The sequence below is a fragment of the Mus caroli genome, unplaced genomic scaffold (genome assembly GCF_978045245.1).
Source record: "Mus caroli unplaced genomic scaffold, Mus_caroli_1 scaffold_5, whole genome shotgun sequence".
In the NCBI taxonomy this organism is placed as follows: Eukaryota; Metazoa; Chordata; class Mammalia; order Rodentia; family Muridae; genus Mus; species Mus caroli.
In genome coordinates this window covers 152,118,855-152,137,243 of record NW_028227260.1, presented here as the reverse complement: position 1 = coordinate 152,137,243, position 18,389 = coordinate 152,118,855, and the positions used below count along the sequence as shown (strand labels likewise).

The 18,389-nt window shown below is 38.5% G+C and overlaps 1 protein-coding gene across 4 annotated transcripts in view; it reads left to right on the top strand.

The window, feature by feature from the left end:
• Shroom4 (shroom family member 4) overlaps window positions 1-18,389 on the top strand; it is a 231,901-nt gene that overhangs the window by 109,435 nt on the left and 104,077 nt on the right. For all 4 annotated transcript variants that reach the window (XM_029473009.2, XM_021153944.3, XM_029473010.2 and 1 more), the window contains one exon: window positions 16,706-16,857. In XM_029473009.2, the coding sequence (XP_029328869.1) occupies window positions 16,742-16,857 (116 nt within the window). In that variant the 5' untranslated portion in view covers window positions 16,706-16,741. The remainder of the gene's footprint in view (window positions 1-16,705; window positions 16,858-18,389) is intronic.

Genomic DNA, 18,389 nt, shown 5'->3' with positions numbered 1-18,389 from the left:
ACCGTGACTAAGATAAGGTAGAACCAGAGATAATACTGAGCAAAATAAGTCAGACTCACAAATATTTTCTCTTCATGACTAAATAAAACTCCATTGTGGTTATATATTATATTAATGCATATATAATATACACACATTTATGCATATATATAATATAAACACATATATACATTTTAATAAATACCTATATATGTATATATCATATTTTCTTATATTCTCATCCCTTGATGAGAATCAAGGCTTCCTAGGCTGATTCTATAACTTTTTTTGCACATTTTTTATTAGATATTTTCTTTCATATACATTTCAAATTTCAAATGCTATCTTGAAAGTTCCCTATACTCTCTCCCTGCCCTGCTCCCCTACTGGGACATAAAAAATTGGCAATACCAAGGGGCCTCTCTTCCCAGTGATGGCCTACTAGGCCATCTTCTGCTACATATGCAGCTAGAGACACGAGCTCTGGGGGTACTGGTTAGTTCATATTGTTGTTCCACCTATAGGGTTGCAGTTCCCTTTAGCTCCTTGGTTAATTTCTCTAGCTCCTCCATTGGGGGCCCTGTGATCCATCCAATAGCTGACTGTGAGCATCCACTTCTGTATTTGCCAGGCACTGGCATAGCCTCAAACGAGACAGCTATACCAAGGTCCCTTCATCAAAATCTTGCTGGCATATGCAATAGTGTCTGGGTTTGGTGGCTGAATATGGGATGGATCCCTGGGTGGAGTAGTCTCTGGATAGTCCATCCTTTCATCTTAGCTCCAAACTTTGTCTCTGTAACTTCTTTCATGGGTATTTTGTTTCCTATTATAAGGAGGGATGAAGTATCCACCCATTGGTCTTCCCTCTTCTTAATTTTCTTGTGTTTTGAAAATTGTATCTTGGGTGTTCTATGTTTCTGGGCTAATTAATAACCACTAATATAGTGAGTGCATATCTAATGACTTCTTTTGTGATTGGGTTACCTCACTAAGGATTATATCCTCCAGATACATCCATTTGTCCAAGAATTTCATAAATTCATTGTTTTTAATAGCTGAGTAGTACTCCATTGTGTAAATATACCACATTTTCTGTATCCATTCTTCTGTTGAGGGACACCTGGGTTCTTTCCAGCTTCTGGCTGTTATAAATAAGGCTGCTATGAACATAGTGGAGCATGTGTTCTTATTACCAGTTGGAACATCTTCTGGATATATATATGCCCAGGAGAGGTATTGCGGGATCCTCCGGTAGTACTATGTCCAATTTTCTGAAGAACCTCCAGACTGACTTCCAGAGTGGTTGTACAAGCTTGCAATCCCACCAGCAATGGAGTAGTGTTCCTCTTTCTCCACATCCTCGCCAGCATCTGCTGTCACCTGAATTTTTGATCTTAGCCATTCTAACTGGTGTGAGGTGGAATCTTAAGGTTGTCTTGATTTGCATTTCCCTGATGATAAAGGATGGTGAACATTTTTTCAGGTGCTTCTCAGCCATTCGGTATCCCTCACTTGAGAATTCTTTGTTTAGCTCTAAGCCCCATTTTTAATGGGGTTATTTGAATTTCTGGAGTCTAGCTTCTTGAGCTCTTTGTATATATTGGATTTTAGTCCCCTATCAGATTTAGGATTGGTAAAAATCCTTTCCCAATCTGTTGGTGGCCTTTTTGTCTTCTTGACTATGTCTTTTGTCTTACAGAAGCTTTGCAATTTAACGAGGTCCCATTTGTGAATTCTTGATCTTACATCACAAGCCATTGCTGTTCTGTTTAGGAATTTTTTTCCCCTGTGCCCATATCTTTGAGGCTTTTCCCCACTTTCTCCTCTATTAATTTCAGTGTCTCTGGTTTTATGTGGAGGTCTTTGATCCCCTTAGACTTGAGCTTTGTACAAGGAGATAAGAATGAATCAATTTGCATTCTTCTACATAATAACCGCCAGTTGTGCCAGCACCATTTGTTGAAAATGCTGTCTTTTTTTTCACTGGATGGTTTTAGCTCCCTTGTCAAAGATCAAGTGACCATAGGTGTGTGGGTTCATTTCTGGGTCTTCAATTCTATTCCATTGGTCTACTTGTCTGTCGCTATAACAGTACCATGCAGTTTGTATCACAGTTGCTCTGTAGTACAGCTTAATGTCAGGCATGGTGATTCCACCAGAGGTTCTTCTATTGTTGAGAATAGTTTTTGCTATCCTAGGTTTTTTATTATTCCAGATGAATTTGCAGATTACCCTTTCTAATTCGTTGAAGAATTGAGTTGGAATTTTGATGGGGATTGCCTTGAATCTGTAGATTTTTTTCAGCAGGATAGCCATTTTTACTATATTAGTCCTGCCAATCCATGATCTTTCCATCTTCTGAGATCTTCTTCAATTTCTTTCTTCAGAGACTTGAAGTTCTTATCATCAGATCTTTTATTTCTTTAGTTAGAGTCACACCAAGGTATTTTGTATTATTTGTGACTATTGTGAAGGGTGTTGTTTCCCTAATTTCTTCCTCAGTCCCTTTATCCTTTGTGTAGAGAAAGGCCATTGACTTGTTTGAGTTAATTTTATATCTAGCTAATGCACTGAAGCTGTTTATCAGGTTTAGAAGTTCTCTGGTGGAATTTTGGGGTCACTTTTATATACTATCATATCATCTGAAAATAGTGATATTTTGACTTCTTCGTTTCCAATTTCTATCCCCTTGATGTCCTTTTGTTGTGGAATTGCTCTGGCTAGAACTTCAAGTACTATATTGAATAAGTAGGGAGAAAGTGGGCAGCCTTGTCTAGTCCCTGATTTTAGTAGGATTGTTTCGAGTTTCTCTCCATTTATTTTGATGTTGGCTACTGGTTTGCTGTATTATGCTTTTATTATGTTTAGGTATGGGCCTTGAATCCCCGATCTTTCCAAGTCTTTTATCATTAAGGAGTGTTAGATTTTTTCAAATACTTTCTCATCATCTAAGGAGATAATCATGTGGTTTTTGTCTTTGAGTTTGTTTATATAGTGGATTACCTTGATGGATTTCCATATATTAAACCATCCCTGCATCCCTGGGATGAAGCCTACTTGGTCATGATAGATGATCATTTTGATGTGTTCTTGGATGTGGTTTGTGAGGATTTTATTGAGTATTTTTACATCGATATTCATAAGGGAAATTCATCTGATAATCTCTTTTTTTGTGGGATCTTTGTGTGGTTTAGTTATCAGAGTAATTGTGGCTTCATAGAATGGATTGGGTAGAGTACCTTCTGTTTCTATTTTGTGGAATAGTTTGAGAAGAGTTGGAATTAGGTCTTCTTTGAAGGTCTGATAGAACTCTGCACTAAACCCATCTGGTCCTGGGCTTTTTTTGGTTGGGAGACTATTGATGACTGCTTCTATTTCTTTAGTGGAAATGGGACTGTGTAGATCGTTATTTTGATCCTGATTTAACTTTGGTACCTGGTATCTGTTGAGGAAGTTGTCCATTTCATCCAGGTTTTCTAGTTTTATTGAGTATAGCCTTTTGTAGTAGAATCTGATGATGTTTTGAATTTCCTCAGGTTCTGTTGTTATGTCTCCTTTTTCATTTTTGATTTTGTTAATTAGGATACTGTCCCTGTGCCCTCTAGTTAGTCTGGCTAAGGGTTTATCTATCTTGTTGATTTTCTCAAAGAACCAACTCCTGGTTTGGTTGATTCTTTGAATAGTTCTTCTTGTTTCCACTTGGTTGATTTTCAGCCCTGAGTTTGATTATTTCTTGCTGTCTACTCCTCTTGTATGAATTTCCTTCATTTAGTTCTAGAGCTTCTAGGTATGCTCTCAGGCTGCTAGTGTATGCTCTCTCTAGTTTCTTTTTGGAGACACTCAGGGCTATGAGTTTTCCTCTTAGGACTGCCTTTTTTGTGTCCCATAAATTTGGATATGTAGTGGCTTCATTTTCATTAAACTCTAAAAAGTCTTTAATTCCTTTCTTTATTTCATCCTTGACTAATAAATCATTGAGTAGACTGTTGTTCAGTTTACACGTGAATGTTGGCTTTCTATTATTTATGTTGTTATTGAAGATCACCCTTAGTCCATGGTGATCAGATAGGATGCATGGGATAATTCCAATATTTTTGTATCTGGAGGTCTATTTTTTGGTTATATGGTCAATTTTGGTGGAGGTACCATGTGGCGCTGAGAAGATGATATATCCTTTTGTTTTAGGATAAAATGTTCTGTAGATATCTGTTAAATCCATTGGTTTCATAACTTTGGTTAGTGTCCATGTGTCTCAGTTTAGTTTCTGTTTCCAGGATCTGTCCATTGGTGAGAGTGGGGTGTTGAAGCCTCCCACTATTATTGTGTGAGGTACAATGTGTGCTTTGAGCTTCACTAAAGTATCTTTAATGAATGTGATTGCCCTTGTATTTGGAGCATAGATATTCAGAATTGAGAGTTCATCTTGGTAGCTTTTACCTTTGATGAGTATGAAGTGCCCCTCCTTGTCTTTTTTGATAACTTTGGGTTGGAAGTCAATTTTATTCAATATTAGAATGGCTACTCCAGCTTGTTTCTTTGGACCATTTGCTTGGAAAATTGTTTTCCAGCCTTTCACTCTGAGGAAGTGTCTGTCCTTTTCCCTGAGATGGGTTTCCTGTAAGCAGCAAAATGTTGGGTCTTGTTTGTGTAGCCAGTCTATTAGTCTATGTCTTTTTGGGGGGGAATTGAGTCCATTGATGTTAAGAGAAGTTTAAGAAAAGTAATTTTTGCTTCCTGTTATTTTTGTTGTTAAATTTGGGTTTCTGTTCTTGCAGATGTCTTCTTTTAGTTTTGTTGAAGGATTACTTTCTTGCTTTTTCTAGGGTGTAGTTTCCGTCTTTGTGTTGGTGTTTTCCCTTTTTTTATCCTTTTAAGGGTGGGATTCATGGAAAGATATTGTGTGAATTTGGTTTTATCATAGAATACTTTGGTTTCTCCATCTATGGCAATTGAGAGTTTGGCTGGATATAGTAGCCTGGGCTGCTATTTGTGTTCTCTTAGGGTCTGCATAACATCTGTCCAGGGTCTTCTGGCTTTCATAGTCCCTGGTGAGAAGTCTGGAGTAAGTCTAATAGTCCTGCCTTTATATGTTACTTGACCTTTTCCCCTTACTGCTTTTAATATTCTATCTTTTTTTAGTTCATTTGTTGTTCTGATTATTATGTGTCAGGAGGAATTTCTTTTCTGGTCCAGTTTATTTGGAGTTCTGTAGGCTTCTTGTATGTTCATGGGCATCTCTTTCTTTAGGTTTGGGAAGTTTTCTTCTATAATTTTGTTGAAGATATTTGCTGGCCCTTTAAGTTGAAAATCTTCATTCTCCTCTACTCTTATTATCCATAGATTTGGTCTTCTCATTGTGTTCTGTATTTCCTGGATGTTTTGAGTTTGGATCTTTTTACATTTTCTTTGATTGTTGTGCCGATGTTCTCTATGGAATCTTCTGCACCTGAGATTCTCTCTTCCATCTCTTGTATTCTGTTGCTGATGCTCGCATTTATGGTTCCAGATTTCTTTCCTAGGGCTTCTATCTCCAGTGTTGTCTCATTTTGGGATTTCTTTATTGTTTCTACTTTCCTTTTTAGGTCTTGGAAGGTTTTGTTCAGTTCCATCACCTGTTTTTTTTGTGTTTTCCTTTATTTGTGTAAGGACGTCTACCTCTTTAGCAGTGTTCTTCTGTATTTCTTTGAGTTATTAAAGCCCTTCTTGATGTCCTCTACCAGCATCATGAGATATGATTTTAAATCTGAGTCTTGCTTTTGGGTGTGTTGGGGTATCCAGGATTGGCTGAGGTGGAAGTGCTGCGTTCTGATGATTGCGAGTGGTCTTGGTTTCTGTTAGTAAGATTCTTACATTTGCCTTTCGCCATCTGGTAATCTCTGGAGTTAGTTGTTATAGTTGTCTCTGGTTAGAGCTTGTTCCTCCTGTGATTCTGTTAGCCTCTGTCAGCAGACCTGAGAGTCTGGCTCTCTCCTGAGTTTCAGTGGTTAGAGCACTCTCTGCAGGCAAGCTCTCTTCTTGCAGGGAAGGTGCCCAGATCCCTGGTGTTCAGACCTGCTTCCTGGCTGAAGATGAAGGCTGGAAATAGGGCATGTCCCAGAAGGTGTGTTGCCTCTGCAGCCTGCACGATCACCTGCACAGACTAGTCTCCAAGGGACACGGGACACAAGATGGCTCTCTCACCTGCTCTGGTGGTCAGAGCCCTCCCAGGCAGACACCTCTCCTCTGGAGGGGAAGGTGCCCGGATGTCTGGAGCCTGAAAAGGGGGTCTGTCCCAGAAGCTGTGTTGCTTCTGCAGTCTGCTCGTTCACCCTTCTTAGTCAGTGAGCTGACCTGCGCAGACTGGTCTCTGAAGGATCTGGGACCCAAGATGGATCCCTCACCTGCTCTGAAAGAGCCCTCCTGGGCGACACCTCTTCTCTGTTGGGGAAGGTGCCAGGATGTCTGGAGCCTGAACTGGGGGTCTGTCCCAGAAGCTGTGTTGCTTCTGTAGTCTGCACTCTCACCTGCGCAGACTAGTCTCTGAAGGACCCGGAACCCAAGATTGCTCCTGATTCTTTAACTTGACTATTATAAATTGTGGTATAACAAACATGGGCATGCAGATACCTCTGTAGTTTGCTGCCTTTGATTCTTTTGAATCTATTCCCAGGAAGGGTATAAGTGGGTAATTCGGTAGTTCTATTTTTAGTTTATGAAGAGTATCATACTGGCTGGGCTAACTTAGATTCTAATTAGAAGTTCCCTTTCCCCAAACCTACAATTTGTTTAGGTGTTTTGTTTTGTTTGTTTTTATGATTCCCATTCTGACTGGAATAAGATGGAGCCTTAATATAACTTTAACATTTAAATTTATTTGTGTGTGGGTATACATGTAGAGACCAGAGAATAACTCCCAGGAGTCAGTTCTCCCCTCTCACCATGCTGTTGGAGGTTGAACTTATGTTGTCAAGCTTGCCTGCATGCACCTTTGTCTGCTGAGCCATTTTGCCAGCCCCTAAATCTAATTTTGATTTGAATTTCCCTACTGCCTAAAGATATTTCTTATTTTTACATGTATTTATTGGATATTTATATTTCTTCATATTTTTATGATGTTCTTATACCATCGTCAAAACATTCAGCATCTGTTAGCTATTATTAGAACTGGCATTTTTTTTCCTACTGAATGAAGTTTTAAAAATATAAACCTAACCTACCTGTTTCTTTCTTTGGCTTTTGTTATCTCCTAAAAATTATTTTAAAAGATCCGATATCTTTTAAAATATCTGCTCATATTTACCTAAAATTCATATTTAACTAAATATCTGCTCATATTTAACTAAAATTCATATTTATCTAAAATTCAGCAAGTCCTGCTAAGCCCATTTTCCTCCACCTTCTCTCTGAAGGGTCTGACTCACCACTCTGTTGTCAACTTTCAGAGAATTTTTCTAAATATTTCCAAATCACCTGCTCATTAGCAAAAAGAGTGAGGTTTCTGGGATCTTTTTTTTTTTTTCCATTGTCCCCACTGTGCCTTATTAACCATTCCAACGTTGGAAGACTACTCTAAAACAGAGGATGAAAACTGAGAACTAAGAGATGGATGCAAATCAGTTTTGGTTGAGTAGACCACTGTTAAAGCCAAAGTGCAATGAGAACAGAAGCCAAGAGGGTGTTAGCAGAGGTATTTTACCTGCCCTTGATAACTTTACACAGGCCACTGTCTTAGTTACTTTTTTTTTATTGCTGTGACAAAACACCATGAGAAGGCAACTTACCAAAGAAAACATTTAATTTAGGGGCTCAAGGTTGCAGATCAAAATCTATGACCATTACAGAGGGGAGCATGGCAACAGGTAGGGAGGCATGGGACTGGAGCATTAAGTGAGAATTTACAACCTATCCACAAGCAAGAGGGAGAGAGAGAGACAGAGAGAAAGACAGAAACAGACAGAGGGAGAAAGGTACGAGATTTTCGAAACTTCAAAGCCCACCTCCATTATCACACCTTCTCCAAGGCCTCACCTCCTCCTAATCCTTCCCAAAGTAGTTCTACCAACTGGGAACCAATCATTCAAATATATGAGCCCAGGAAGGCCATTCAAACTATCACATCGGTAAATGTTAGAGCTGTAAAGTCTCAGAGATGTCATATCCAAAATGATCAACTACTCAGGCCCCCATAGTTTATCAATAAGGTAAGGGAATCTACAAAGAGGGAAAATCACTATTCCAAGGCCAATCAGCCATTCTAGCATTGCAGAAACTACCTGGCTTTTGTTTGTATACCTTTCTTTTCAATTTTCAGATACATGGCTATTTTCTACTGGCCAAGTTATAACCCTGAATGACTATATAAAAGGTCATTTACACTGAATTTTGTGATGTATATTGATACCAACAGTTGCCCAAAACTTTAAATTCACAACACATCAGATATTATTCTCTTTTCTTATATAAACTTTGTAAGAAGTTTAGCATCTATGATCATTAGTGAGATTGATGTATAGTTTTGTTGTATAGCCTTTCACATTCTATATTGTGGAACAGATTGGTGTTAGCTCTTCCTTAAAGATTTGATAAAAATAGGCAGCTAAAGCTTTTATTTGTGGGGAGAGTTTTATGGTTGATTCAATCTCATTGTTTGTTAGAGATTTGCATAAGCTATTTATATAGTTTTGACTTAATTTTGGTTGGCTAAATATGTCCAGGAAAATCCTTATTTTCTAGGTTTCCTAACTTTTCAAATAAAGCTTTTCAAAGCATTCCCTAATAATCCTGTGGTTTTCCATGGAATCTTTTGTAACATTACCATTCATATCTTATTTTATTAATATATATATTATCTGTATTTTGTTAGTTTGGCTTAAGGGGTTAATAAGTCTTATTTGTTAATTAATTAAATAATTAATTAATAAGAAACCAACTTGTGATTTGAATGGGAAATGCCCTCCATAGGCTTGGGGATTTGAATACCTGTTTGAAATTGATGGCAGTTGGTGAAGTATACAGGTGTGGCCTTGCTGGAAGTGGCAGGCCATTGGGAGAAAAGGTTGAGTATTTAAACATTTGTGCCATTTCCAGTTCAGTCTCTCTGTTTCAAGCTTATGTCTCAAGATAGGAGCCATATCGTGTTCCTGTTCCTGCTGTCATGACTTTATGCCTCCATGGAGAACTCTAACCCTCTGATGAGCTCTCCTCCATGTCCCCTTAGTCATAGTGCTTTATCAGCACTCCCCCACATAATCACTGTGCAACAGATTGATGGTACGGATTGTTCCTTTAGTCACAATGTCATTAATTTCTGTCCTGATTGTTGTTATTTCTTACAACCTACTGCTCTAAGGCGTTTGCCTTATGCTTATTTTTCTAAAATCCTGATTTGCATCATCAGGATATTTATGTGAATTATATCTTGACTTAAAAAATTCAAGAGCTTATAGCTATACACATGTCATATAAATACACATATAGCCAGTGTGTTTCCATTTATGATAGGAATTTAAATGTTTCCTCCCTGACTTTTGAATGGCTCATTGGTTATTCAGTAGTATACTGCTCAGTCTCCAAGTATGTATGTAGATTCTGTAGTATCTGGTGCTGTTGAGTTCTTTTATTTAAACATGCTCTGATAATCCAGGGAGTAATCTTGATTTCTTTTTTTTTATTAGATATTTTCTTTATTTACATTTCAAATGCTATCCCGAAAGTCCCCCATACTCTCCCCCCCACTCCCCTACCCACCCACTCCCACTATTTGGCCCTGGTGTTCCCCTGTACTGGGGCATATAAAGTTTGCGTGTCCAATGGGCCTCTCTTTCCAGTGATGGCTGACTAGGCCATCTTTTGATACATATGCAGATAGAGACATGAGCTCTGGGGTACTGGTTAGTTCATAATGTTGTTCCACCTATAGGGTTGCAGACCCCTTTAGCTCCTTGACCTTTTAAAGACTTGTTGGGGGGTTGGAGACATGGCTTAGGTAGTTAAGAGTTTGTACTACTTTTGCAGGGAAGTGGGGTTTGATTTCTAGCACCTACATTTGAACATGGCACAACTGCCTAATACTCTAGCTCCATTGGGCTCTCACATATACACACATTCACATAACATAATTAAAAATATAAATCTTAATAAATCTGGTTTGTGCTAGAATGTGGTATATTTTAGAGAACATTCCAAGAGCAACTGAGAAGTATGTGTATTATGGTTTTGTTGGTTGAGGTATTCTATAGATATTTGGTAGGCCTGTTTGATTTATGGTGTAGTTTAATTCTGAAGTTTCTTCATTTTTGTGGATGATTTTTGTGGGCGATTTTTGTGTAAGAGTGAGGTTTTGAAACTGTACTATTATCAGGACTTATCATCTTTTATGTTCATTGGCTTTGAACAATGAAACATTATTTATAATAGCTACATCTTAATAAGCTGTTGTTCCCTTTATTAATATGTAATAGTCTTTATCTCTTCTAATTTTGGTTTAGAGTTTACTTTATCAAATAGTACAATAGCTGTGCCAGCTTGTTTCAGCTTCTACTTACTTGATAGATTGACTTCCATCCTTTGATTCTCAGTCAGTAGGCATCTTTGATCCTGATGTTTCTCTTACAGACAAGAGCTAGTTCCATCTAGATCTGTTTTAGTTTTGTTTTTAAGTCCAGAGAACCTGTCTGTGTCTCCTTGATAGTGAGTTAAGAGCATTTATAATTAAGGCTATTACTGGGAGATGATTGTGGATTTCTATTATTTTAATGATTGCATTTCTGGTTGTCTGGATTATTGCTTTTTCCTTTACTTTCTCATGCACTAGTATTAGGCGTTTCTGATTTACGGTATTAGATGTGATAGATCTCTTGCTACCTTTCTTTTTTTGTTCATGTCTTTCCTATCCTATTTTGAATGAGACATTCTTCTCCCGTGTTTAGCATTTCTTTTGGTATCTTTTGCAATACTACCTTGGTTGTCATGAACAACCTTGCCTTGGTATTGTTTCTCAGTGTCCTTATTTTCTATCAGTTTTGAGTGATTACTTTGCTGGATATAACAATCTTAGTTGTTAATCATTTCATTCTTTTGTGCTTTTGTTACTAACAAGAGTTCTGACACTATTCTGATAGTTCTGCTTTTCTTGGAGAGTAAGCATTTTCCCCCAATAAAGCTTTTACTATTGCTTATTTGCCTTCCAGTTTTTAGGAGCTTTTTAAATTTGTTTTTGAGAATTTCAAACCTGAGTATTATTTTTACACCATTTTCATACCTCTCTTCCCACCCCTCTCATGTTCTCCTACTCCCTCTCAAATTATTGAAATCTTCTTTAATTATTTTAGTTACATATATACACAAATATTATCTAGATCCATTCTGTATATCCATTCTCTCCCCTCCCCCTTCTCTCTGCCTCTGTCTCTTTCTCTGCTGAGTCTTTTAGTTTCTAGCTGACTGCTAAGGATTGGATAACCTATCTGGAAGGGTTGGATGACCTATCAGGAAGCTCACCTTACAAGAGCACTGGTTCTCCCTTTCTCTGGAGTCAATTTATTTCCTATAGCTCTTCATCTATGGACAAGGGCTTGTGAGCTTTCTCCCCATTTGAGTTGGCAGGTCTACTGGTGTTGTTATAAGCAAGTCTTGTGTATGTAACTTTATTGTTGAGATTTCATGGGTGCAGCTTCCCTATCATGCTTAAAAGACATTGTCTCATCCCTTGGCTCTTAAGATCTTTCTTTTTCACACATCTGTGATGTTCTCTGTGTTTTAGATGTGTCAGTTTGGGATGAGCACCACACAGTCAGTTGTTCTTTGTATCTGACCAGTTGTGGGTTTCTATCAGAGTTTCTACCTGCTGCCAAATAAAAGAAAAAGCTTCATTAATGATGGGTGAGATCTACACACACACACACACACACACACACACACACACACACACACACACACACATTTATAATAGAGTTAGAAATTATACTGGGTTAGCAGGTTGGCAGTAGTAAATTCTCTATGGTCCATAACCTCGCTAGTTTTAAGTTTACAATGCCAGGCATGGATTCTCTCTTGTGGAGCAGACCTTAAGTCCAATTAAACAGTTGCTGATAACCCCCAAAATGTAAGTGCTGTTGCTGCACTATTGAGGAAATCTTGCCATATTGGTCATTGTTGTGGTTCATGGGCTTTACATGGGTAGGAATTCACTGCCTTTCCCTTTTGGCAGCTTGTATAGCACCTGTGGATAGTATAGAGGTCCTCCTCATAAGAGGCTTCCACATAAGTTCCATGGGTTCTTAGGCTTGATCTTTTGCTCTTGTCCTGGATTTCTGGGTTGTTGTGATCATTTTTACCTGGATTTGTCTAGATTGTTGCTTGGCTGTAGTATTTCCTTGACCTTGTACTTTATTACTCTCTCTTCTGCTTGGTTGAGCCCATTTAGTTGCTTGAGCTTTCCATTTCCAACGTTTCTATTTTTTCCTACTTTAATATCAATTTTCTTGCTGACTCTTTCATATATACTGTCTATTTTTCTCATCCACTTTGATTATTTTTTCCTCTGTGTTGCTTAATTTCCTCTCTAGTCTTCATCTTTGTTATTCTTCTTTCTCTTACTTTTTCCTTAGTTAGAACATAGTCCATAAAAAAATACTGCGTTCTAGCTACTGACCTGGAAGTCTAGCTGTCAGAGGGATAGAAGAATCCAAACATGGAACAGGGGGGAATATAGAAGAGAGGGGATGAGCATTAATGCAAAAAAAAAAAAACCCACAAAAGTTCTGATGGATAAGGAGTCAGTTACACAGCCCAACAAATAGCCTGCCTCTACAAAGTGACTAGTTTGAGGAATACTTTAGTGGCTCTTCAATTAAATGGAACCTTATTTCCTAATCTGGATACACCTGGGATCTGGTGTATCTCACACACACACACACACACACACACACACACACACACACACACACACACACACTCACACACACACACACACACACAAATCACTTGTTTCTTATCCAAGCATCCTCAGAATTGTATTGAACATATCTATTGTGAGGAATATTCTTCTGGTGACTGAAAAGAGATGTGGAATGCAGAAAGGGGCAAACAGGTGGCCTACAAGCATAGTTCAAAAGGAAATAGTTTCTACCTAAGTGCAGATAGTGGCAGCTGACAGCAATAGGGAAGGTTTAACTGCAGCATTAATTAAGCATTTTAGGTTAAAAGGTTTTTTTATCTTGTAGCCTGGAAAATCCAGATATCTTGTTGCTATAACTGAATACTTAACAAGAGGTTCTACTTAACATCAATATACATGGAAGAGACAGCTTTTTATGAGTAGCAGTAATATGGATAATTGAGTTGTATGAATACTAAATGTGTACAGTAAATTAAGACTAATGTGCATCAGTGGAGAAAACCTATTAGCATTCATTAGTTAGTCCTGTTTATGGTTATTTGTTAACTGACAAAAAGCCTAAAGCATGCCTCTCATGCAAGCCAGAAGAATGAGTCATTCAAACCAATTTTCTGAAACGCAACTACAGTACTTTCCTTCAATTTCCCCTGCCAGTTCTTTGTTGTTGTTGTTCTTGGATCTTTTGAAACAGAGTTTCAGATTGCCAAGACTGACCTTGAACTCCCAATTCTTTTGCCTTCCCTTCTCTAGTATGTTTCATTACATGTGGCTTAGTAGATACTTTTTTAAGGCAGACAGTAGTGTCTATGAAGCAATAATGCTAATAACAAGGAAACAACAATGTAATCCCAATTAATTTGCTAAGAGTTGTTCCCTATTTGCCATTATTAGGTGTTTTATATTGAATGGTTGTCCATGTATTGGAAAAGTGTGTGTGTGTGTGTGTGTGTGTGTGTGTGTGTGTGTGCGTGCATTTCAGTTGGCTAGCTTTTAATTTCTCAGAGGTTCATTTTTTTTAAAGAATGTTGGATTAGCAGCAATATATTTAATAAGTCTGCAATTTACCCAGAATTTCAATTTATTTAATAGGGCTTTAAAAATCCTGAATTAATATTTTTTTTCTTTGAACTCAAAAGATCCTAACTGACAGTTCTCAAAAGCTGAGCAACCTAAAGCAGTATTCTAACTGGTGTGGGCACAGGTTCAGAGGCTGTGATAAAGGACTGAGGGAAAAGGTTAAAAGGAAAGAAGTATAAACATAGCCTCGGTAAAAGTCAGCCCCTAGTGAGCCCACTTAGAGGCTTCTATCCCCTAAGAGTTCTATGATTTAATCATTCTTACTTCCCATATTCCCTAGAACACTTAATGCGGGTGGGCTGGATTTTTATTTAACCAGATCTCTCAGTGGGCATATAAACTTTAGACAATAATTCCCTTCTGGGGCTGGGAGCTGAGAGCTTTTTTAATTTGTGTATCTCTGCCACTTAGTGTGTTTATTGTTCTGTGCATACTAAAGTACATTAAGCGCTTGGGGAATAGGTTAATGATGGATGAGATGTCCCCATTACTCTAGATGGAATTAATAGTCTAACAGGTGGAATCCACTTCTGTGCTAAGTAGAACATTATGTACAAAATTCACTAGAAAGCCAGGTCTTCAGGGCCCTTCTTTGCTTTACCTATCCTAGTGGCTCTTACTCCTAGTTTTGTTTTTTCAGAGTTCCCCAGCCTAAAACCTCTTCTGCCAAGATTACCCTGCTCACGGGAATGTTTAGATTGTGGTAGATTAGTAAACACATTCCTAGCTTTTGCCGAATGCCCATTGGCAAGTAGTATGCTAGGAATGTGTTGAAAAGATGAAGATAATATACTTTGTACTTACTTCATATGTTTAAAATTAGGGATGCTGATTACAGAATTTTGAGCTGGAAGCCATCATTCAGGTTTTCAGCACCAACCACCTTGTTATAATAATCAGAACTCATACTGAGTTAAGAACCCAGAGCCCTCAAACAGGTGATGAAACAATAAGGTGAGGTGGGTGCTTTTGCTCTCTACAGTTTGCATATAAGGAGATTTGATGCCACCAGTGTTAGTTAACCTTCTCAGGATCTCACAGCTAGAAAGTAGTAGAGCCAGAATTCAAACACAAGTTTGTCAGATTTCAAAGCCTGTGTAAAGGTAGGAAAAGATTTGCCTACGTTTGATGGAGCTCTGATTTGTGTGCACAGTTTGCAATGCCATGGGGCTATTTCAGCTGCCGTATGGACTTCCTTTTTTATTAGATATTTTCTTTATATACATTTAAGATTTCAAATGCTATGCCGAAAGTTCCCTATACCCTCCCCCCGCCATGCTCCCCTACCCACCCACTCCCACTTCTTGGCCCTGGCGTTCTCCTCTACTGGGGCACATAAAGTATGCAATACCAAGGGGCCTCTCTTCCCAGTGATGGCCTACTAGGCCATCTTCTGCTACATATGCAGCTAGAGACATGAGCTCTGGAGGTACTGGTTAGTTCATATTGTTGTTCCACCTATAGGGTTGCAGACCCCTTCAGCTCCTTAGGTGCTTTCTCTAGCTTCTCCTTTGGGGGCCCTGTGTTCCATCTTATAGATGACTGTGAGCATCCACTTCTGTATTTGCCAGGCACTGGCATAGCCTCATATGAGACAGCTATGCCAGAGTCCCTTCATCAAAATCTTGCTGGCATATGCAATAGTGTCTGGGTTTGGTGGCTGTTTATGGGATGGATCCCCGGGTAGGGTAGTCTCTGGATAGTCCATCCTTTCGTCTTAGCTCCATACTTTGTCTCTGTAACTTCTTTCATGGGTATTTTGTTCCCTATTCTAAGGAGGAACAAAGTGTCCACCCATTGGTCTTCCCTCTTCTTGATTTTCTTGTGTTTTGCAAATTGTATCTTGGGTGTTCTATGTTTCTGGGCTAATATCCACTTATCAGTGAGTGCATATTTAATGACTTCTTTTGTGATTGGGTTACCTCACTAAGGATGATATCCTCCAGATACATCCATTTGTCCAAGAATTTCATAAATTCATTGTTTTTAATAGCTGAGTAGTACTCCATTGTGTAAATTACCACATTTTCTGTATCCATTCCTCTGTTGAGGGGCATCTGGGTTCTTTCCAGCTTCTGGCTATTCTAAATAAGGCTGCTATGAACATAGTGGAGCATGTGTTCTTACTGCCAGTTGGAATTTCTTCTGGGTATATGCCCAGGAGAGGTATTGCTGGATCTTCTGATTTTATTATGTCCAATTTTCTGAGGAACCGACAGAGTGGTTGTACAAGTGATTTCCAGAGTGGTTGTACCAGCTTGCAATCCCACCAGCATTGGAGGAGTGTTCCTCTTTCTCCACATCCTCACCAGCATCTGCTGTCACCTGAATTTTTGATCTTAGCCATTCTGACTGGTGTGAGGTGGAATCTCAGGGTTGTTTTGATTTGCATTTCTCTGATGATTAAGGATGTTGAACATTTTTCAGGTACTTCTCAGCCATTTGGTATTCCTCAGTTGAGAATTCTTTGTTTAGCTCTGCACCCCATTTTTAATGGGGTTAAGGACTTCCTTCTAAGCATCCCTTTCTTTTTCAGAAGTACTGTCTTCCCAGATTCATTTTTTAGGGAGGAATTGCCTTAATTCTGTCTAGTCTCCTTTCTCAAGAGCCTTCAGTAACCTGTGATCAGCTCCTCAGCTCTTCTTGGAACTAAATGAAAGTATTCCCCATTCCTACTTGTGGCTACAAGGTTGGGAGAAGTCAGGATGTATAATTAGGGAGCAGAAGTCAGCTCAGCACCTGCTTTCTGTTTTTTTCTCTGCAACACAGATTGAAGATGGAGGCAAGGCGGCCTTGTCCCAGAAGATGCGGACTGGTGATGAGCTGGTGAATATCAATGGCACTCCATTGTATGGCTCCCGCCAAGAGGCCCTCATCCTTATCAAAGGCTCCTTCAGGATCCTCAAGCTGATTGTCAGGAGGTAAGGCACAGGCACAGAGGCCATTGAGAAGTACTCTATCATTATCATCAAGAAAACAGGTATTTCATCTGTGCAGAATTGTCCAGACAACTAAAGAAGAATGGACAAAGGGCCTTTGGTTCATATTTTGACACTGCTGTACACTCATTGCACGCATTCATGTAAATGCTTCTTCAGAACTCATTTGCTCTTCTGAGGACTCAGTGACTCAACACATGCAAGGTACTTCCACTCTGGACTTCTAGAGCTCAGGCTTTCCTTCTCAGTCGTTAGTTTCCTGTCTTTATCTTATATATATACCAAAGTTTCTACATCACTGTTATTATTAAAAAGTGATTATTAGAGTATATCTATCATGATATAAATTATTTATAATCTATTATTAGTGGAAAATGCAAATTACCTTCCATGAGCTTTCTTTCTCCCTCTGGCTACTACTGTTTTCCTCCTTTTGTTTTTAGTGAGTCACAAAAAGCAGAGTCTATCCTTCCTGCATATACATTTTTTTCCTTCTATTAACTTTAGGATCCCTGTGGTCTGAACTTGGCATCTGTAATTCAAGTGTAATGGCTATCAAAGGCACAAAATGTTGCCTTATTGTCAGAGCCAGTATATTATTTTCAGTCCTTATCATATATGACATCGAAAGGACATTTGATAGTTGGTCCACATTATGAAACTCTTTTATGAAACTCTGACTTTTATCATAGTCTATTTATGTCATTGACTCCTACTTTTGTGGTTCCTATTTTAACTGAACTCCTTCATTACTAGACCATTACTTTGACCATCCTTTCAACATTGTCTTTTTGGCCATTCTACCTTTTCTAACTTCATCATAATATAGAAATGATTATATGGAAATTTTTACCAGCTCCTCCTGTTTCAATTTGTATTTATATGGGGATGATTCTGTCTCTTCTGTCCCAGACCAGATAACCAGTTTCATCTTGGACATTTACACTGAAATGCACATATAGCATTCTAAGTACAGTATGCTGCTTCAAGCCTAACACATCACTGTATTGTCCACAAAAGCTTCCTATCTTGGTGACACCCCAGCAACCAACCCAGAAGGAGAGTTCAGTTCTTTTATTGATCACATATAATAATCAATTTATCCAGTCTTTTTCTAAAAGAGAAAAGGTAACAGTATTGGATACACCGGAAGGATTATATAGCATCCCATTGTTTTATTGCATGATCTTCTGCTACTTAACATTAAGCCATGCCTTTCCAGATATAGGCATCATGGTAAGTAGTGCTGTATACTACATAATAGCTACAACTATCACTGATTCCATCTTGTATGAATGGTTCCTTTTTTCTATTCTAGGGATGGAATCCAAGGCCTTAAGTATGCTAGTCAAGTCTTTTCCACTATAGATAGGTTGGTTATAGTTTATATTTTAAGACTTCATACAAGGACCACTTGATAAGGGTTCTTCCTTAGTATGTGATAGACTCATGGGTGTTACTCCTTTGTTCTGTCACATGGAAATTTGGGTTCCTTGCATAGTGTTATTATTGTG